At 43.1% G+C, this 17791-nt stretch overlaps 1 protein-coding gene across 1 annotated transcript in view; it reads left to right on the top strand.

Annotated features, from left to right (window-relative positions):
- Positions 1-17791, top strand: part of AGXT2 (alanine--glyoxylate aminotransferase 2) — a 34825-nt gene that overhangs the window by 5906 nt on the left and 11128 nt on the right. Inside the window, exons 2-10 of the mRNA XM_047731237.1 lie at positions 684-769; positions 2307-2491; positions 5277-5400; positions 6651-6745; positions 8234-8327; positions 9000-9093; positions 12982-13082; positions 13645-13737; positions 16068-16200. Of these exons, the coding sequence (XP_047587193.1) occupies positions 684-769; positions 2307-2491; positions 5277-5400; positions 6651-6745; positions 8234-8327; positions 9000-9093; positions 12982-13082; positions 13645-13737; positions 16068-16200 (1005 nt within the window). The remainder of the gene's footprint in view (positions 1-683; positions 770-2306; positions 2492-5276; positions 5401-6650; positions 6746-8233; positions 8328-8999; positions 9094-12981; positions 13083-13644; positions 13738-16067; positions 16201-17791) is intronic.

Here is a 17791-nt window from a genome sequence, read left to right as displayed (position 1 = left end):
AGGCCCCTTCTAGCTCCAAATATTAAGTGATTCCCCAGGCTCACCTTATCTTCGCTTTGCCATGGTCTGGTCTTGTGTTGTCATGGTCTTTGTGTTGGGTTTTGGAGGATGGTTTTTGTCTTCTGGACCTATTTATGTGTATTTGTTATTATACTACATTGCCTAACACCTATCTCTCCTCATTCTCTACAAGGATAGTCAACAGCCACTCATGCCTTGTTTACTGAAGTCCAATCTGGTATCAGGAACTGAGATTGGCACCAGGATGTGGGCACTATGCCACTCAAAGCTTAGAAAGTGCCTCTATTATAAAGAAGATCTATTCCAGGAATGCACAGAAGTTTGGTGGACAGTAGAGAGAAATGTCATCCCTTGTGCAGGATGTGGAAGAGCTCATGAGGGACCACAGTGGGAAAAAAGTGGACTCCCCCCAAATATCCTCCATGCTTTTGTGGACTAGATTTGAAAGAAACTCTCCTTTTCTTCCTCCCAATAACTTGTTATTGAGATACCTTAGTTTTTAAATTCAAACCAAATGTCAATTTGAATTATTCTTTTAAACTAAGGAATAAATGAAGTTGCCTACAGATCTTGGTTCAGATTGTGTACACATACAAGTGATTTTTCCAAACAGGCATGTTTGAGGTTTAATTGAGGACCCTAACTCACTTCACCTTTAATAGGTGCTTTCCGGACATCTGTGGCCAAGCTTGGTCTTCATACAAAACACAGAATGCCTCCCTGTGACTTCACACCGGAAAAATACCAGGTAAGAGTCAGAATTTTAGGAAAACCCAAGGAAGTTGTTCTTCTTGAACGGGCTAAATTAATTGTTTTCTCGAGAAAGACAGACAGATGGCCCTGCCTGCTACTAAGCCCTCACATCTTAGATATTCTATCCCTTAAGTCACTGGAAGGGTCTGAACGCTCTTACTCCATTCAGTGATGTTGTGTGAATTGTGCATGTGCGGGACACAGCGGAGACAGACTAAGACTACAAGAAGGAGACTATTTCTATTTGTCACAGGGATATAAATATAGATAGAGACACACAAAGACATATATCACAAAGGTGATTCTACGCATTTGCTTTCTAAAATGTTGTTTTGAGGGGCGCCTGGGTGGCTCAGTCCTTAAGCGTCTACCTTTGGCTCAGGTCATGATCCCAGGGTCTGGGGATCAAGCCCCACATCGGGGTGTGGGAAGCCTGCTTCTCCCTCTCCCATTCCCCCTGCTTGTGTGTCCTCTCTTGCTGTCTCTCTGACCAATAAATAAATTTAAAAATCTTTAAAAAAGTAAAAAATTTAAAAATAAGTAAAATGTTGTTTTGACTCTCATACAGCAATGTGTGATCTGACCTTCAGGAGTCCTTCCATCCAAAATATAAAATTATAATTTTGCTTTCAGACTAAGAAATATTGGGCTTCTCTTTCTTTCTCTCTCCCTCCCTCCCTCTTTCCCTAATTTCCTCTTTCCCTCTCTCCCTCCCTTCCTCCCTTTCTTCCTTTCCATTAACTTTATTCTATATAATACTCATAGGTTAGAAATTGTAGAGTCAATAGTCAGGAGGTACCCATAAAGAAGAGAAGGATAGGAGAAAGTTTGGTAAAGACATGAACACCACCAGCACTTCACTTTCTTTTCACTCAAAAGAAAAAAAAAAAAAAAAAAAAAAAACTGGGCCTCTAGGTGGCTCAGATGGTTAAGCATCTGCCTTCAGCTCAGGTCATGATCCCAGGGTCTTGGGATTAAGTCCTTCATCGGGCTCCCTGCTCAGCTGGGTATCTGCTTCTCTCTCTGCCTCTGCTTCCCTCTCTCTCTCTCTCTGTCTCTCATGAATAAATAAATAAAACCTTAAAAAAAAACTGCAGGAAAAAAAGGAAGGAAGGGAGAAAGAGAGAGAGAGAGAAAGGGAGGAAGGAAGGAAGGGAGAAAGGGAGGGAGGGAGGGAGGAACATTACCACAGACATTTACTTCTAAAATCCTTATATTTTTTCCTACAGCTAACATGAATTCAAAGACAAGGCTTTCCACTGAAAGGTAGAAAATTTCAGCCTCCTTCTTCATATTTGATCTAGAAAGTGATCAAAGGGCCACATTAATAATTTCCTGTACTGGAGAGGAAGGAAGGACCTTGGGCAAGGAGGACATGGGGCAAATACCCCCAGGTGTGGGCACAGGATGGCAGCCTATGCTCGGTCAGCATAGAGGCGAGACGCTGCATTAGGCCCTGCTGTTGATCTTGTAAGAAATGTGAAGGTGAGGGAAAAAGAGATCTTAAACCCTTAAATCTTGCCTATCTACAGTCCCTCGCCTATGAACGTGTCCTGGAGATCCACAGTCAACACCTCGCTCCCATGTCGACGGCGTATTTCCCGAAGCCTTTGTTGCTTCACCAGGGTCACATGGAATGGCTGTTTGATTATGAGGGAAACAGATACCTGGATTTCTTTTCTGGGATTGTCACTGTCAGTGTCGGTCACTGCCACCCGTGAGTATCCTTAAAATTCTGGCATTTTCACTCCCGAAGAATATATGGAGACCAGGCTAGTGATCACGTTAGTGATTCAGGACTCTGGTTATGAATTCTCTCTCCTTAGGCATATCTGGTTTATGGCCACCGTGCTCCCTATTTCCTGGGTAACAAAAAAATCTTAACACTGTCCTTTTTGTTTTCTCGACAATGCAAGATTTATTCATTCTCCTGCCATGAGGCGTGTACCACGTGATTGGAGTGTGGTTGTGTATGTGTGTACTTGTCCTCACTAGTGACAGCTTTCCAGAGAGAGGCAAAGTACTGAGGAAAAGGCAAGCAGTTCTCGTAAACCCATGGGGAGGCTGGGTGTCAGGTGTGGAATGATAAATCGAGAAATCACTTCTAGCCTAAGGATCTTCCTCACCTCTGACTGTTGGATGGATGGATGAGGAAAGAAAGGATGCTAAGAGAGGAGTAATCAGAGCTGGAAATTTACATTAGAAATGCATGGATCCGTTAATCCTGGGATTCTCTGGACCCTCGTTATCAACCCACCCACACAAATACCCTGGGCAGGTTCTTCTATGGTTCTTTTATTTTTGATGCCACTCTCTCATTTTCCTGCCTATTCGCTCTTGCCTTTAATCATCCATCCAACAAAGCTTACTTCAAGTAAGACCAGAATATAGCAGCAAGCCGAAATCGACTGAGTAAGTTTGGGTCCTTCTGTCAAAGTAGGAGTGAAGATCTTCCCCTCCAGCAGCTGTCAGGTGGGAGGAGCGAGTTTTACCTCCAGGGTCTAGGCTCACCTCTTCCTCCCACAGCCGTCTCCTTCCTGCTTCTGTCTCTGGGAGGCACTCATCCCATGTGAGGTCCAAAGGAGCTTGTAAAATAAAATTCAGAGGCAGTCTAAAATATGTGATAAGCACACATGAAAGAAGGAAAGATAAACAAAGGAGAGAAAAAATTTGATTTCATTAATAATGTTAGATATTGTCCCTGTGAGTCGACCACTCAATGGTGTTCATGACCTTTGTGCTTCTCCTGATCTCGCTCTGACCCTGCAGCTTGCCCTTTGACCCCCTGACCCTTTCCTTAGCCTTCTGCTCTTCTCTCTATAACCTCCTCATGCCTTATTATTTCCCCCATAGAATGGGGCCATTCCTGGTCAGTGAGTGACCTTTCCACAGCCTTTCCCAGCTCTGTCTCTTCAACTTGACCCCTCACCAAGCTACTATTATAACTCCAGTAAACCCAGAGTGGGCATTAGGATGCCCCACATTTCCCACAGCATCTAGGACATCCCCACCCCTCTCCATGATAGTCTACCATCAGCTGAAGTTCAGCCTTACTGAGGCCAAACCCCTCATACCCTCCACTATACTGTTTCTACTTGCATATTCATTTATTCAAGGAGCACACATGAGCCTCGCAATCTGCAAAGGTCGTCTGCCAGGAGTTGGCAGCCACTGGCTGCATCTCTTGACTAATCCTGGAGTTTCCCCGACGTTACAGGCAAGAATGGTGAGGTCATCTTTGACTCATCCCTGACTTTCACTCCCCTTAGCCCACCTGATTCCAAGGTCTAGCTTTCCCTCTGCTGAAATGCCTCTCCCACCAGCCCCCCCACTAATTCCCACTAATTCCCCCACTAATACCCACAGGTACCCCACTAATTCCCGGCCTCCTAGGAATTTTCCTCCTCCCACACCTGGAAGGCCACCTTGCCCTCCTGGCTGACCTCACCATTACCAGCCTTCCCCTATCTATCCTACCCTCATATGGCTCACATGTTTATTTTGTTGAACAACACTTTTATCAATTACCTCTTCTGTTTAAGAGTTTATTGATACTCTGCAATTTTCTAAAGTGAGTCGTGGAACCCCGATTTCAGGAGAGGTCAGTTGGTAAAGCATCCCATGAAAAAATAAGCTTTAAAAACACTTTAAACTATATCTCCCTCCTGGAAAGAAACAGTGGGTATTTGGCTAACAAAGGCACTGGCAAGTCCTACAGTAAAGAAATCTGTCTGATCTGGTACTTCTCAAATTATTCTTTTTTTTTAAATTCCTCATTTTTTATTTATTTATTTAGCCCCGAACTTGCGTGTGTATGTGTATGTGTGAATAACTATTACTAACAGATAGAACTGGTGTGTTAACTCTAGCCATTGCTGTCCTTTAGATCAAGTTCAAACATCCTGGCCTATCTCTTCAAGGTATTCCTAGTCAGGTCCTACATACCCTCAACATGAGCCCTCTGATCCTTGACAGAGTATAGTTTCAGAGTCACAAAATGTCCATCAACATTGACCACTGTTAGGAATCAGATACTTGACTCTCCTTTGAAGAAAGAAATGTGGTCCTTATATACACATGCATGATGGATCTCTAACTCTTTAGAAGAGTAAATGAAAAGACACTCAGTCTTACACCTAGTCATCTCTAGTTTCCAAACTGTTCAAAGGATATTTAATAAGAAAACCTAATTAAAAAAGAGTCTATGTCCTGAAGTAGGAATTTCTCTTCTACAATCCCTGCAAGATTGTCATCTGGTCTCCTTTGGAACACCTCCCTTGGTGAAGAACCCACAACATTTCAAGACCACCCATCCCATTGCCAGATAGCTCTACTGGTTAACCAGCTCTGCTGGTTAGAGTTCTTCCCATGTGTGGATGAAACCAGCCTCTTGAAACTATTTGAGAAGTAGCCCCATGTTTGGGCTCAATGGCCAGTGTGTGCATGTTGGGGGGAACATGGCCACCAGCAGCATGGGGAACTCTGCTCTCCTGTTGCTCCAGGAAGGTAAACGCAGTGGCACAAAAGCAGCTGGGCCGCCTGTGGCACACAAGTTCCCTCTTCTTCCACTCTCCAATCCACGAGTTCGCAGAGAAGCTTTCGGCACTTCTTCCTGAGCCTCTAAAGGTACGATGCTCTTCAAAGGAACAGGAGTCTCATGATCCCAGGGAAGCAGGAATATGAACAGCGAATCTGGTCCATGCTTTGAGCATCTGAAATAGTGAACTAATAGCCATATCTGAAAGGGATCAAGAAGACAGGGACTTAAGAATCGCTGGTGAAGCTAGCCAATGTTCACACATCACCTCCCAGCCTCTGCCTGTCCTTGGCCACGGGTCTGCAAAAGTCGCTTCACAGAAGCCCAGCCCTCCTCCCTGGACACTCTCCTCTGTGTTCCTGGGGGATGGGAGAGTTCCTTCTCTTGGCTCCAGGGCCCCTCTACAAAGTCATTTGCATGGCTCATTTTACAGAGTGGAGCCATTTTTTACTAAAATTAAATCCCATTCAGTCCGTTCAACCTAGGAGGCACTGAGATAGTTTTGCTAAATGAGATATTTTTCTGCATCCAAAATGACTGAATAGGTCTCTTTTTAACTGAACTGAGATGTTGAAGTGTTGGCCAAGATTTGCATTTCCAGATTCACTGAACTAATATATGTCGTACCTAGAACAGTACCCAGCACCCAGGGTTGGTTTTTAGGATTATTTTCTGTATTCTCTAGATTCTCTATTTACTATAGAGCTGAAGAAAGCTGGACCAGCTGCAACCTAAGTGCAGCCCAGTCATGTTCATAGAGAAGTAGAAGTAGGGATGTCAACAGGGGTGCAGGCCCTGAGCCCAGAGGACCCAGGTGCCCTCACTTCTCCCTTTTCTTCTAACCAGGAGGAGCTGCACTTTTTCTTCATTTGCTTGTTTTTTCAATATTCACACACACTGAATAGACAGGCTAGGACATCCCGTGGGGCTACAGAGTCAAGGGGCCTGCCTTGTCCCAGCCTTCAAAACTCAGGTGGTTGAAGTTCAAGAGCTAAATGATCCAGTCCTCAGACGCACTCACCCATTAACCATTCCATACCCAGCCTCGGGTCTCCCTATCTTGGCATTTTGCAGAACATTGATGAGAGCCAGTGAAACCTTGGAATGTTTCACAATCGGGATGATCCCTTGGCCATTTTTGTATCTCTAGCAATTAGCAGCTTGTTCAGTGAAAAGCTGTAGAGTTAACATAGTAATCCGGGGATGGGACTGCTTGTCTACAGGGAACTCACCTTAATAATTAGAGGCTGGGACACACAGTCTTTAGCAATTTCAGATTAATTGGGTAAAAAGGAAATAAATGAACGTATGATGTCACGTGTCTTCTGTTTCCCTCCAGGTCATTTTCTTGGTGAATAGTGGTTCAGAGGCCAATGATCTAGCCATGCTGATGGCCAGAGCACACTCAAACAGCACAGACATTATTTCCTTCAGGTAACCACGCCCTGAAATATTCAACCTCAATAACATTGACTTACTCCAGTACTAAATGGGCATCTTTAAAACATAGCCTGGAGGGGAAGGGGGCTTTCCCAGGAGTATTGTTCTAATTTTACGTGTTAGGGAAGAATCAGTCCAGTGAATTTTATGACTGGATAAACCCATCTAAACTGGCCTGATCCAAGTTAGGAGCCCCTAAATTAGGGGTCCCTGACTGGGGTAACAAACAGCTTGGAGTACTAGTTATGTCACAGATCTTCCTATAAATTTAAAGAGATAGTCATATGTCAGTTTTTTGTTTTGTTTTGTTTTTTATTTTGAAGGTATGGTATTGACCAGGACAAATGCCGAGTAGTGAATGACTGGTCAACACCCACAGATGCTCATGGCTTTAACTTTATTCTCTTTAAGTGCAGAGGATGCATATTTAACCTGTATATTTCTCCTTCTTTGGGTGGCTTTTGAAAACTGATAATTTAGTAACTTCATTATAAACCCTTGGCAACTCTACTAGCGTTAAAATAATAGAAAATTAAGCATTTTGTTTGCAGTTGTGTCCTCTGGGTAATTTTATATAGCACATTGAAATAGGCTCTTATAATAAGGTTTATGTCAAAGAGCAGCTTATACTCAAAGTAGGTGGAATGAAGAGGTAGTCCTGGTCTGTCACCTGTCTGGCCATAATTTCTGTCTCCATTCAAAAGAAGATTGAATACCACAGCATGTCCAATACTGCATAATCCGTATAAAACGCACATGTAGTAACGAAGGAAACATTTGTTAACAAAGAAACACGGCAAGAAAAAAAAAGTGATTGATGTTTTACCCAAATAAACATCCCAGAATATACATGTCCAGATAAGTGTTGATCTATTCAAAACAGTCATGTGTTACTGGGGTTCAACACATGTTCATGTCTCCTCCTTCAAGATAGATGACCATCCTTTTGAATGGTCTTAATAGTTGTAAATCCTCGTGTCAGGGTGACTTTGATTTAGGGAACCATCAAAACCCCTTTGAAGCCAAGACTGGTGATGAGGATGATATGGACAAAATATGATCGTCTTGGGTTCAAAAAGAAACAAACCTGTGATCTTTATACGCCAAATAAAGTGGCTTTTGAGGCATTTGTGCACCAGCCACATCTCAGGAACTAATACTTGGCTTCTCAAGGTGACTACATTGAAGACTAATGCTCATTGGCTATCTAATCTCTGGCATGTTGCTGAAAGATGGGTCTCATTACTGTAGAGGAATCCAGTAGGGCATCAGTTAAGGTCAGAGTTCCTGCCCAGATGTTCTCCAAAGCTTCCTTTCACCATTTCAAATCTCTGACCCCAGGAGAAAAGACAAATAAGTAAATTCTCCTGGCAGAGCCTTTGAAGATTTCTTAGAAATCACTGGAGTTGCACGTCAATGGTGTTCTACTGAATTGAAGAAAAATGAACTTAACCCCATCTTCTCACTGTTTCTTCTCTGTAGAGGAGGCTACCATGGGTGCAGTCCTTACACACTTGGCCTGACCAACGTAGGGCCCTACAAGATGGAGCTCCCCAGTGGGATGGGCTGCCAATCAGTGAGTTCTGGGATTTTTATCTTGTCTCTCGAAAGTCTGCTGGGTAGGTGCTATGATTGATCAGATTGTCCAGGTATTGGGATTCGAAATGAATGTAAAGCCTATCGTTAATCAGGGGCTGAATTTGACTTAGTGGAACCAAAGCCCACTTGGAGGAAATGTTTATTAGAAAGGCCTTCAGAGTCTGAGTAATAATTAGTGATAGAGATTTTTAAAGTTTGTTCTGCTTTTAAACAAAATCAAGTAAACTACCAATAAATACATTGAAACTAGTTCTCAGAGCCTTGAGTGCCTAAGATTTCTATAGAACCATCATCCCTGTACTCACCTTCTGTCCTCACTTGCTATATATACCCACCTCAGCAGAAGACTCAGATACCTAATTATTCCTATTCTTTCAGATGCCCTTACTCTCCAAACTCTTGAGCGAGTTCTTTCCAGGCTGACACTGAAATCAGTTTCCTTTGTAAAGTGCCCACATAACTGATTTCTAAGAAAAAAATTATCTTTTCAAACCAAAATATTAGAGTTTCATCCAAGGTGGGAGAGGAGCAAGGGAGGCATCTCAATATCAAACTAAGAAGCCCTCTTACCCTGATGGCCTCACATTCTCCTTCAAATTGGCTACCTTGTCTTCCTGGTTTGCCAAATTCCTTCTTTTGTCACTTGCAGACAATGTGCCCAGATGTTTTCCGTGGCCCTTGGGGAGGAAGCCACTGTCGAGATTCTCCAGTGCAAACGATTAGGAAATGCAGCTGTGCACCAGGTTCAAGGGGTCAGGGAGGGAGGTGGGTGGTGGAAGGTCAGGAGGGGCAAGGAAACTAGAGAAAGGCTGTACTATTCCTAAGTGAACAGATTGGAAAAAAAAAAAAAAATGGAAACGGGAGGAGTCAAGGAAACAAAACTAGAAACCCACCCCACCCCACCCCCACCCCCATAGAATCAGCATTTCCCATGCCTCGCACCACGGTGCTGTCTGGCTGTGAGGAAAAGCATCTCACACTATCATAGCTGGGCTAAACAGACAATCACTTGGTGCTTAATTAAAGGGGTTCTTTTAGCTCTATTAGCAACAGCTCTTCTATCAATTTTAAAAGAAAATAAGGCTGGTAGAATTGTTTACCAATTCCCAGTGGGGAAGGGTGGGGGAGAATACTTTTTGCAATCTCTTGAATGCCAGACAGGAAGCGCACCACCCCACCCCCAGGGATTCAGAGTGCCAGCCAAAATGACAGCATCTGTCAAAGCATAAGGCCATTCCCAAAGGCTGCTGATATCTCTTGCAAGTTTTAAAGGCGTTCTCAAAAGGAAAGCTGTCACTTACCCATGGCAGTTTTAGTGACATTCTTTACCTATTCTTATCCTGAGAGGAGGCTTGGAAGCAGACTCTCTTCTTTGCTAATCAACAGGTCTCCCCTGGTGCCTGTCAGCACAGTTCAAGACTTTTCAATAGCTGCTTCTAAGTAGTGCTGAAAGAAAGAGCTAAATGCTTCTGCGGAAGGTATTTGACGAAATAGTCTGGCTCACGGGGTTGAGAAAAAGAATGCAAATGGAAGTCTTAAAAAAAAATGAGCTTTGAAAGGAAGAAAAATCCCTGTCTCCTTAAAGTTCATATGGGATAATGGCAAAATGGAGGTTGGAGGATGAAAGAATGAGCATTGAAACAGGATGCTGTGGTCCCAGAACTGAAAACTGTAAGGAGACTTAAAGCTGTGTGTGTGTGTGTGTGTGTGTGTGTGTGTGTGTGTGTGTGTGTGTATCTATCTATCTATAGATAGATAGATAGATACCTTCCATTTTAAAAATGAAAAAACCAAGGCCCACAGAGGGGAGGCTGGGGAGCTAGGACTTCACCCTAAGCCTTCTGACTCCAAACCAGTGCTCCCAGCCTATGGCCATCTTTGTTCACACTAACATTCCAGCAGGATGAACCCAGGCTTGACAATAATTCCCATTCTGCTGGCCAGACTTAGGAGACCCGTGAAGTCAGCAGACCAGGAGTCCACTCCCAGCCCCGGCTGGTTCAGCTATGAGCAAAGGCTCCACCTATTGTGTCTTTTTTCTCATTTGGAAGATGGAGATAGCAGCACCTGTATCCGTCTCTCATTACTAGGCTTCATGAGATCAAGGGAAGAGAGCTTTCTGTACAGGGAGGCAGATAATAGCAATGTCAAGTGTACCCATAGAGCCAGACCTGTGGATCCAACCTAAATGGCATCAAGAACTACAATTGGTTTCATGTACCTCGTGGACTTCAACCCAACCACAAAACCATGAGCATGGAACCTAGCAGGCAGAAGTGCTCAAGAGATAGCTCTTGCCTTCCCTCCCCACACTGGGTCCCTCTCCCTTTCCATCCTCTCCACCTCCTCCTTCTTTGAGGCTTTCTGGGCTCCAAGCCAACTTGAAAATGCTAGAACCCCATGGTCATCTCTCTAGTGGCATTTGGAGGCTAAATGATAGTGACAGAATCCATTTCTGCTTCTCTGGACTGTCGTCTTTGGCATATCTGAAGTCAGCTGTTTTCTTAACTCATATCTTCAAGAGACACCGCTGATATATATTTAAATGGACTAGGAATGCAAAAAAGGACTTCAGCCTCCTCCAGGGCTTTGGGGAGCTGAGAAGTGTTTGGTCCTTGTTGTAAAATGGCAGATTCATAGGTTTGCAGAAGTAAGCCAACATATAAAATAGTTTGAGTATAGAAGATTCCAGTTCTCAATTCCTCTTAGGGTTTGTTCACTGGGCACATACAGGTGCCAATCTTGGTAGAAGTTCTTTCATCTCAGGATTACATCCTCATGGTCCACATGGGCATAAGCAGGGTCCATGTTGTGAGCCTGATCTAGTCGCTGCTGTGGGAGACTTCATTACCTTCCTCTATCCTTTTGTCAGGATTTTGTCTTTCCAAGTGTTCATTCCAGACCCTGAACTTCAGATGTCACCCATGATGACATTCACCTCCTAAAGTCCACAGCCCCTGGAAACCCCAGACTTTGTACCTATCATGTCATTCTTCCCCACCTTTTGCAAAATGAGTTTCCTTTTCCTTAAGAATTGTTCTTTCTTGGCCTTTCACTCCATTTAATGGTTTCTCCCTTAGCAGCTAAAGTAAAAATGCTTCCGTCTCTACTCTGTTGCTCATGTGGTCTCCAGGAGAACATCTACTCTTTACACCCTTGTTGTTGTCATGGTGATGCCACTGCACCCCATCCCTCTCCAAAAGCAGCCTGACCTGGAGTTACAGCAATGAGCTCAGGAAGGAAATGTGAAATGTGAAATGGAATAAGAAGCTGATTACAGCAGGTGACCCCTCTCATCACTGCACTTGTGGGCAGTGGGGGACAAATCATGAAAGGTCTATCACCAGTTTAAGCAAAACCTTGTCTCGGGTTGGTTTTGTCCAAATGTAAGCCATTAGGGTTGATTTTGCTCCACCTTCTGATCTCTCTCTTTATAGCTCAGCTTGCTAAATGTCCAAATTGTATCTTTTGAACATATGTTCCATCCTTTAGAGTCATCTTTGACTGTTTTCTCTTCCTTTCTTACTAAGAATTTAAAAATTCATTCTCTAGGGGCATGGGTTTATTTGTCTAGCATATCCTGTTCATCAAACAACTTCAGCGATGACAAAAAATGTGCTTTCTGGGCTTGATTCCCTTTCCATTACTTCCTTCTTTGCACTTCCAGCCCCCAACTCCAACTAACCGAAGATGTCAGGTCCCTGGTCGAGCCAGCTCTCCCAAATACCACATGTACCTTAAAATATGTTTGGGACCAGGGAGTGTTCTTTCCCATTTTTAAATGAAGAGCTGAAGTATAAAATATAATTTGTGCCTCCGTGTTGATGATGATGATGGAATAAGACAACCTCCCCGCATCTCAGCGAGTGCTGGGATGGCAGGTGGTAGCTCTCCTCCCAGATTGCTTTCACTGTCACTGGGGCTGGGGCTCTGCCACGTCCACACCTCCCTCTGCACCCTTCTGCTGTCCATGGATACGGGCTGTGTGGTGCTGTTTAGAATCAAATTAGAGACATGGATAAAATTTCTGAAGTTTCAGTCGTGTATGGATGCAGTCGCTCTGGGAAAGGCTTCCTGCCCCCTGTCACCATGGGTGAACATTATCGGACTCCAGTACTTTCCTCTTTAGACCAGATTCTAATTGTTCTATAAACATATTTACTAACTCTAAAGACCGAGACACTCTATAGCTTTAAAACGGTACATCAGATTAAGGGGCAATAAAAGGTAAATAGAGTTATTTTCAAATAGATGAAATCCACGCTCCAACTACATTTGAATTAAATCTACCCAGTTGAGAGGATAGGCATCCTTGGGTGCAATAGCTCTGTATTCCAGACTCAGTGATACTTTGGAACGTCAGATGGAAGTGACTAAAGTGGTTCTTGTATGTTTTTATGGCTCTCCTACTCTCTCTGCTCAAACTAAAGTGCAAGTTGTTGCAAAAGAATGTCCCCCCTTCAGAATGCTATGCCCTCATTTCCTGTTTACTGCATTCTAAGGTTTCTAATCAATCTACTCATCCTCTTTTCTTTTTTTCTGTTTCCCCCCATTCTACTGAATGCCATTCTCACATCTTCAAATGCTATGTTTTGTGTGTTTGTTGGTTGGTGGTTCTTGTTTTTTTGCAGACTGCTGCCAAGCGAAAGACCAGTATATTGAACAGTTCAAAGATACTCTGAACACTTCTGTGGCCAAATCAATTGCTGGATTTTTTGCAGAGCCAATTCAAGTGGGTATATTGACCTTAGACATCAATTGGGCTGACTTTTAAATTATCAGAGAGTTTTAACTCAGACATTCTAGAGAATTTGAAAATATTGAAGTGACCATTGCTGTGTCCCTCTCCTAATTCAATTCATTCTCTTGGTCTCCTTGAAAAAAAGAGGGCCCCTGATTCTCTACTGACCTTCAAACACTCCTGCATTCCCGGGTTGAACAGATAGATGAAACTACTGAATTCCTAAAATTCTGAAGAAATGGAAACCCCAGCAAATTTTAGTTGTTTAATACCCATACTGCCAGGGGGAGTATCTCTTCAATTTTACCAAATCCCCTTCATCCACTTTATATCTAATCTCAGAAATAAGCATTTGCTTCGTTTTCCCCAAAGGAATGGCATAGAGTAATGGTCCCTCTCTTCACCCACAGTTGGAGCAGTTCTAAAGACCATTTTAAAAATTTCTAGTATTACTAATACTACTGATGATAATGATCTAGCTTCTTTTTTTTTCCTTAATAGTTTCAAAGGACCATGCTGTTCTTAGAGGACACCCAGGTTTGGTCTTTTGCAGGGGGTAAATGGAGTCGTCCAGTATCCAAAGGGGTTTCTACAGGAAGCCTTCAAGTTGGTGCGGGAGCGGGGAGGCGTGTGCATTGCAGATGAGGTGAGCTGTGGACCGGCTATGGGTAGGGAGCCAGGGCAGGAAAGGCAAAGGGAGAAACTTCTTCGAACCTCCCTCCGAAATCCAAGACAAAAGCATCTCCTGTGGGAATTCCAGGGTGAGGGTATGAATTAATGAAGCCTTTGCTAGTTGCCTGGTTGGTTAGTGGCTTATTTGGTCCATTTAACAAGCACAACAGAACTTAAATATCCAAAATGGAGTCTATCAAATGAGTGGCTAGTGGGCACTTTCTACGTTCTCATGTGGGGACTGTGTCAGGGGTAGTTCAAAAACCACACAGGAAATTTAATTTCATAACCAAGTTTTCATCCTAATTTTTCCAAAATAGTATTAACCAGCCTGGCAGCATTCATCTTACCTTAACTTAAAAAAAAAAAAACAAAAAAAACAAAACAAAACAAAAAAAAAACCTTGTTTGGAAAAGATATTAAAAGAAAGAAAAATGCATGGGGCACCTGGGTGGCTCAGTTGATTAAGCATCTGACCCTTGATTTCGACTCAGGTCACCATCTTAGCCTCATGAGATCAAGCCCCAGCTCGGTCTCTGTGCTGGGCATGGAGCCTGCTTAAGATTCTCTCTTGCTCTCCCTCTGCCCCTCCTCCCACAAAAGAAAAACAAATGCAGCCTCTAAGAAAGGAGAGGGACACCGTTCCAGATATTTAAAAACTAGTTCCAAAAAAATTCTAAAATAGCTGAAGTTAAGGTATCATTGGAGGAATAAGCATACAGTAGCACCAAGGGGACACTCCAAAGGGAACAAAATTCACCAACTCTGCAAGCATTAGCTTGTGTCTTTTTTAAAGGTAACAATTTTATCATAATCACACCTCATATCAGGGTATATCAAAGACAGTAGTCTTTTGTCTGCTGAGAATAGCAACAGAGGTCAAAGGACCAGAGGATGGTCCCCAGGACCACAGAGAGCCCCTGGCTCATTCCTGGGTAACCAGTCATGATTCTACAAACAAGCACTTCCACCCACCAAGAACAGGTGGGCGCTTGTGACTATGTTTCCCACCTGTTTCAGTCCTGCTGTCTTCCACCTGAACATTTTTCCTCATCTAAACATTCCCTATGGCAGTCTTTGGGCTGTCCCCTCTGCAAATTTTTTTGGTAATTTCCTCATGTGCAGCCAGGTTTTTGATAACCCCAGGTGGCCGGGATGGCCCCCCCAGAGTGCTGCACACATACACACGGCCAACCCACCGCACACCCCCTTCCCCGACCTGCTACTGGGAGTTTAGGGAATGCAAACCAAACATAGTCCTGAAGAAAGTTAACTGCTATTAAAAAAAAAAGAAGAAGAAGAAGATTAACAATTTGCTACATCAGCAAGAGAATCAATTTTAACCTTTGGAATCAGCACTTAGTGAAGCTGCCACAGTTGGGCTAACAATGAGAGAAAGTAGATTGAATTTTAAAAATATATGACTTTCAGAATTTTCTTTTTTTTTATTTTATTTATTTATTTGACAAACAGAGATCACAAGTAGTCAGAGAGGCAGGCAAGGAGAGAGAGGAGGAAGCAGGCTCTCTGTGAAGCAGAGAGCCCGACGTGGGGCTCCATCCCAGGACTCTGGGATCATGACCCGAGCCGAAGGCAGAGGCTTTAACCCACTGAGCCACCCAGGTGCCCAGACTTTCAGAATTTTCTAAGATGGGTGTTTTTATCACTGTTTTTTTAAAGATTTATTTATTAATTTGAGAGAGTGAGTGAGGGCGTGAGTGTGGGGGAGGGGCTGAGGGAGAGAGAGAATCTCAAGTAGACTCCCTGTTGAGAATGGAGCTCCACACGGGCTCAAACCTAGGACCCCAAGATTACAAACCCAGCTGAAACCAAGAGTCAGCGGGCCAACTGACTCAGCCAGCTGGTGCCCCGGTTTTATCAGGCAGCAGCCATACCGGCCCCAATCCCCTCCCTATAACTGCAGCTTCTCCCCTGCTGCCTTACCCACTGGAGATCCTTATTAAAGATGGCTAACCAGAATGTTCCTTTCATGTGCATTACTTATCTGACCCTCACAGCAGCCCTGTGATGTATTGCTATTACTATTTCTACTTAACAGAGTTAACATAGGTTCAGAGGACTTCAGAAATATGTCCAAAATCCCACGAAGCTAGTAAATGGGATCTGGTAACTGAAAGCTCAGACACAGATTAAGTGTTGTGTCCATGATCCTACAAAGATAGTGAGGCTGATGACTGGCAGCGATGATACAGAAGAGGAAGAGGAGGAGAGGGAAGTGATCAAAGTCAGAAAAGCCATCATTTCTTGAAAGGTTTCCAATGGTTTGGCGTTTATTTTCATCAGGTGCAGACAGGATTTGGAAGACTGGGCTCTCACTTCTGGGGCTTCCAAACCCATGGCATCCTGCCAGACATTGTCACCATGGCTAAAGGGATTGGGAATGGCTTTCCCATGGCAGCAGTTGTAACAACCCCAGGTAGGGCCAACAGGGAAGTTGCATTTTCTTCTGGGTCTCTCCCATCAGCGATGGTAGAAAACAGGTGTTTCAGAACTTGTGTGTGTTGAAGACAGTGGTGGGAGCTCTACGTGCATTTCTGAAGCGATAATAAAGAGAGACAGTCTGCCAGATGGTGGAAGAGATGGAAGAAAGCCAATCCTTTTTGCTCTTGCTGTAAGCAAATTAATTCTCCCATGCCCACAATGCAAGGCAGGTTCTCACACTCCAACAAGGTATAGGAAATTGTACAAAAACAAAACCCACACAAGAGACCCCTTTTAACCAACCTGAAGATAACTGTGAGATTTCCAAGGGAATCATGTTTTGAGGGAGACTCTTCCTTGGGCTTGCTATTCCCCTACGTTATAAACTCAGGGTCCAGAGTGCACAGTTTTCTCTGTTTCTGTCTCATCAACAAAATAGCCAAATATAATACATCTCATTTAGTCAGAATATTCTATAAAATGAACATAAGAATAAACCCTATTTTCAGTTTTAGTGAGGTTTTACAGAAAATTATTTTTATGAACCGTTTATCATTAAGTCTTTAAACCATTTTGCTCTTCCCACCAGTAGGAAGCACACTTTAGATATACTAAAGGATAATTAAGTGCTCTGATATTTCAGTGTTTTTATTGAATGAATAAAGCTCCCTCTGCTCTCCACACAACAGGCCAATAATTTGAGAGGCGAGATTGGGGGCACAAAACCCAGCAAACTGAGGAGATGGCAGATTGTCATCCTAAGGAATGTCTCCCCTGGGCAGGAAGTCTAAATTCCTTGTTTGTTAGCAAAAGGGGGAAGCATGAAGGGGTTGGAGACAAAGGTGACCCATGTCTGTAGACATCTGAGAAAGGTCTTGTAACTTCTTTGTCCTTGGTCAGTTGCTCTTTGTCTACAGGTATCTGGTGGTGTCGTGTAAATCTTTTTTTTTTTAAGATTTTTATTTATTTATTTCAAAGAGAGAGAGAGAGAACACAGAGGAAGAAATAGAAGCAGACTCCCCTCTGAGCAGAGAGCCTGATGCTGGGCTCCATTCCAGGACCTTGAGATCATGACCTGAGCCAAAGGCAGAGGCTTAGCCCACTGAGCCACCCAGGTGCCCCTCGTTCCTATAAATCTTAAACATAACATTGGTATTTCTGTTTGTACTTCCTTATCTCCTCAAATGATGTAGGTTTCAGGTAAAAAAACAAACAACAAAAAAAAACCAGTTTATGCAAATCTCAGCTATAAGCAAAATTCCTTCAGTGATTAGCACGTCTACATGCAGGGTGAAGCAGAAGTTTCTAAACTATAGGTCACAACAACAAGGGAAAATGAAGCAATATGTAATCAGACATTCTGTGTTTCTACCTGTTACAGATATTAAAATGTGGATGTAGAAAGTAAAGTATAATGAACCAAATATATGCTCACCCAGAAACAATCCAGAAATAATATTACAAAATCCTTGGTGTTGTTTTAAAAAAGAAAAATTTTTTCCTTCTTAGTCCCAAGAGTATAATATAGAAAGAAAGGTTAATAATGAAGATTCCATGTAAATTCTCATAAATCAAACATTAAGGTA

This window comes from Lutra lutra, chromosome 5 (assembly GCF_902655055.1).
Source record: "Lutra lutra chromosome 5, mLutLut1.2, whole genome shotgun sequence".
NCBI lineage: Eukaryota > Metazoa > Chordata > Mammalia > Carnivora > Mustelidae > Lutra > Lutra lutra.
This window is presented reverse-complemented; position numbering and strand designations above follow the sequence as displayed.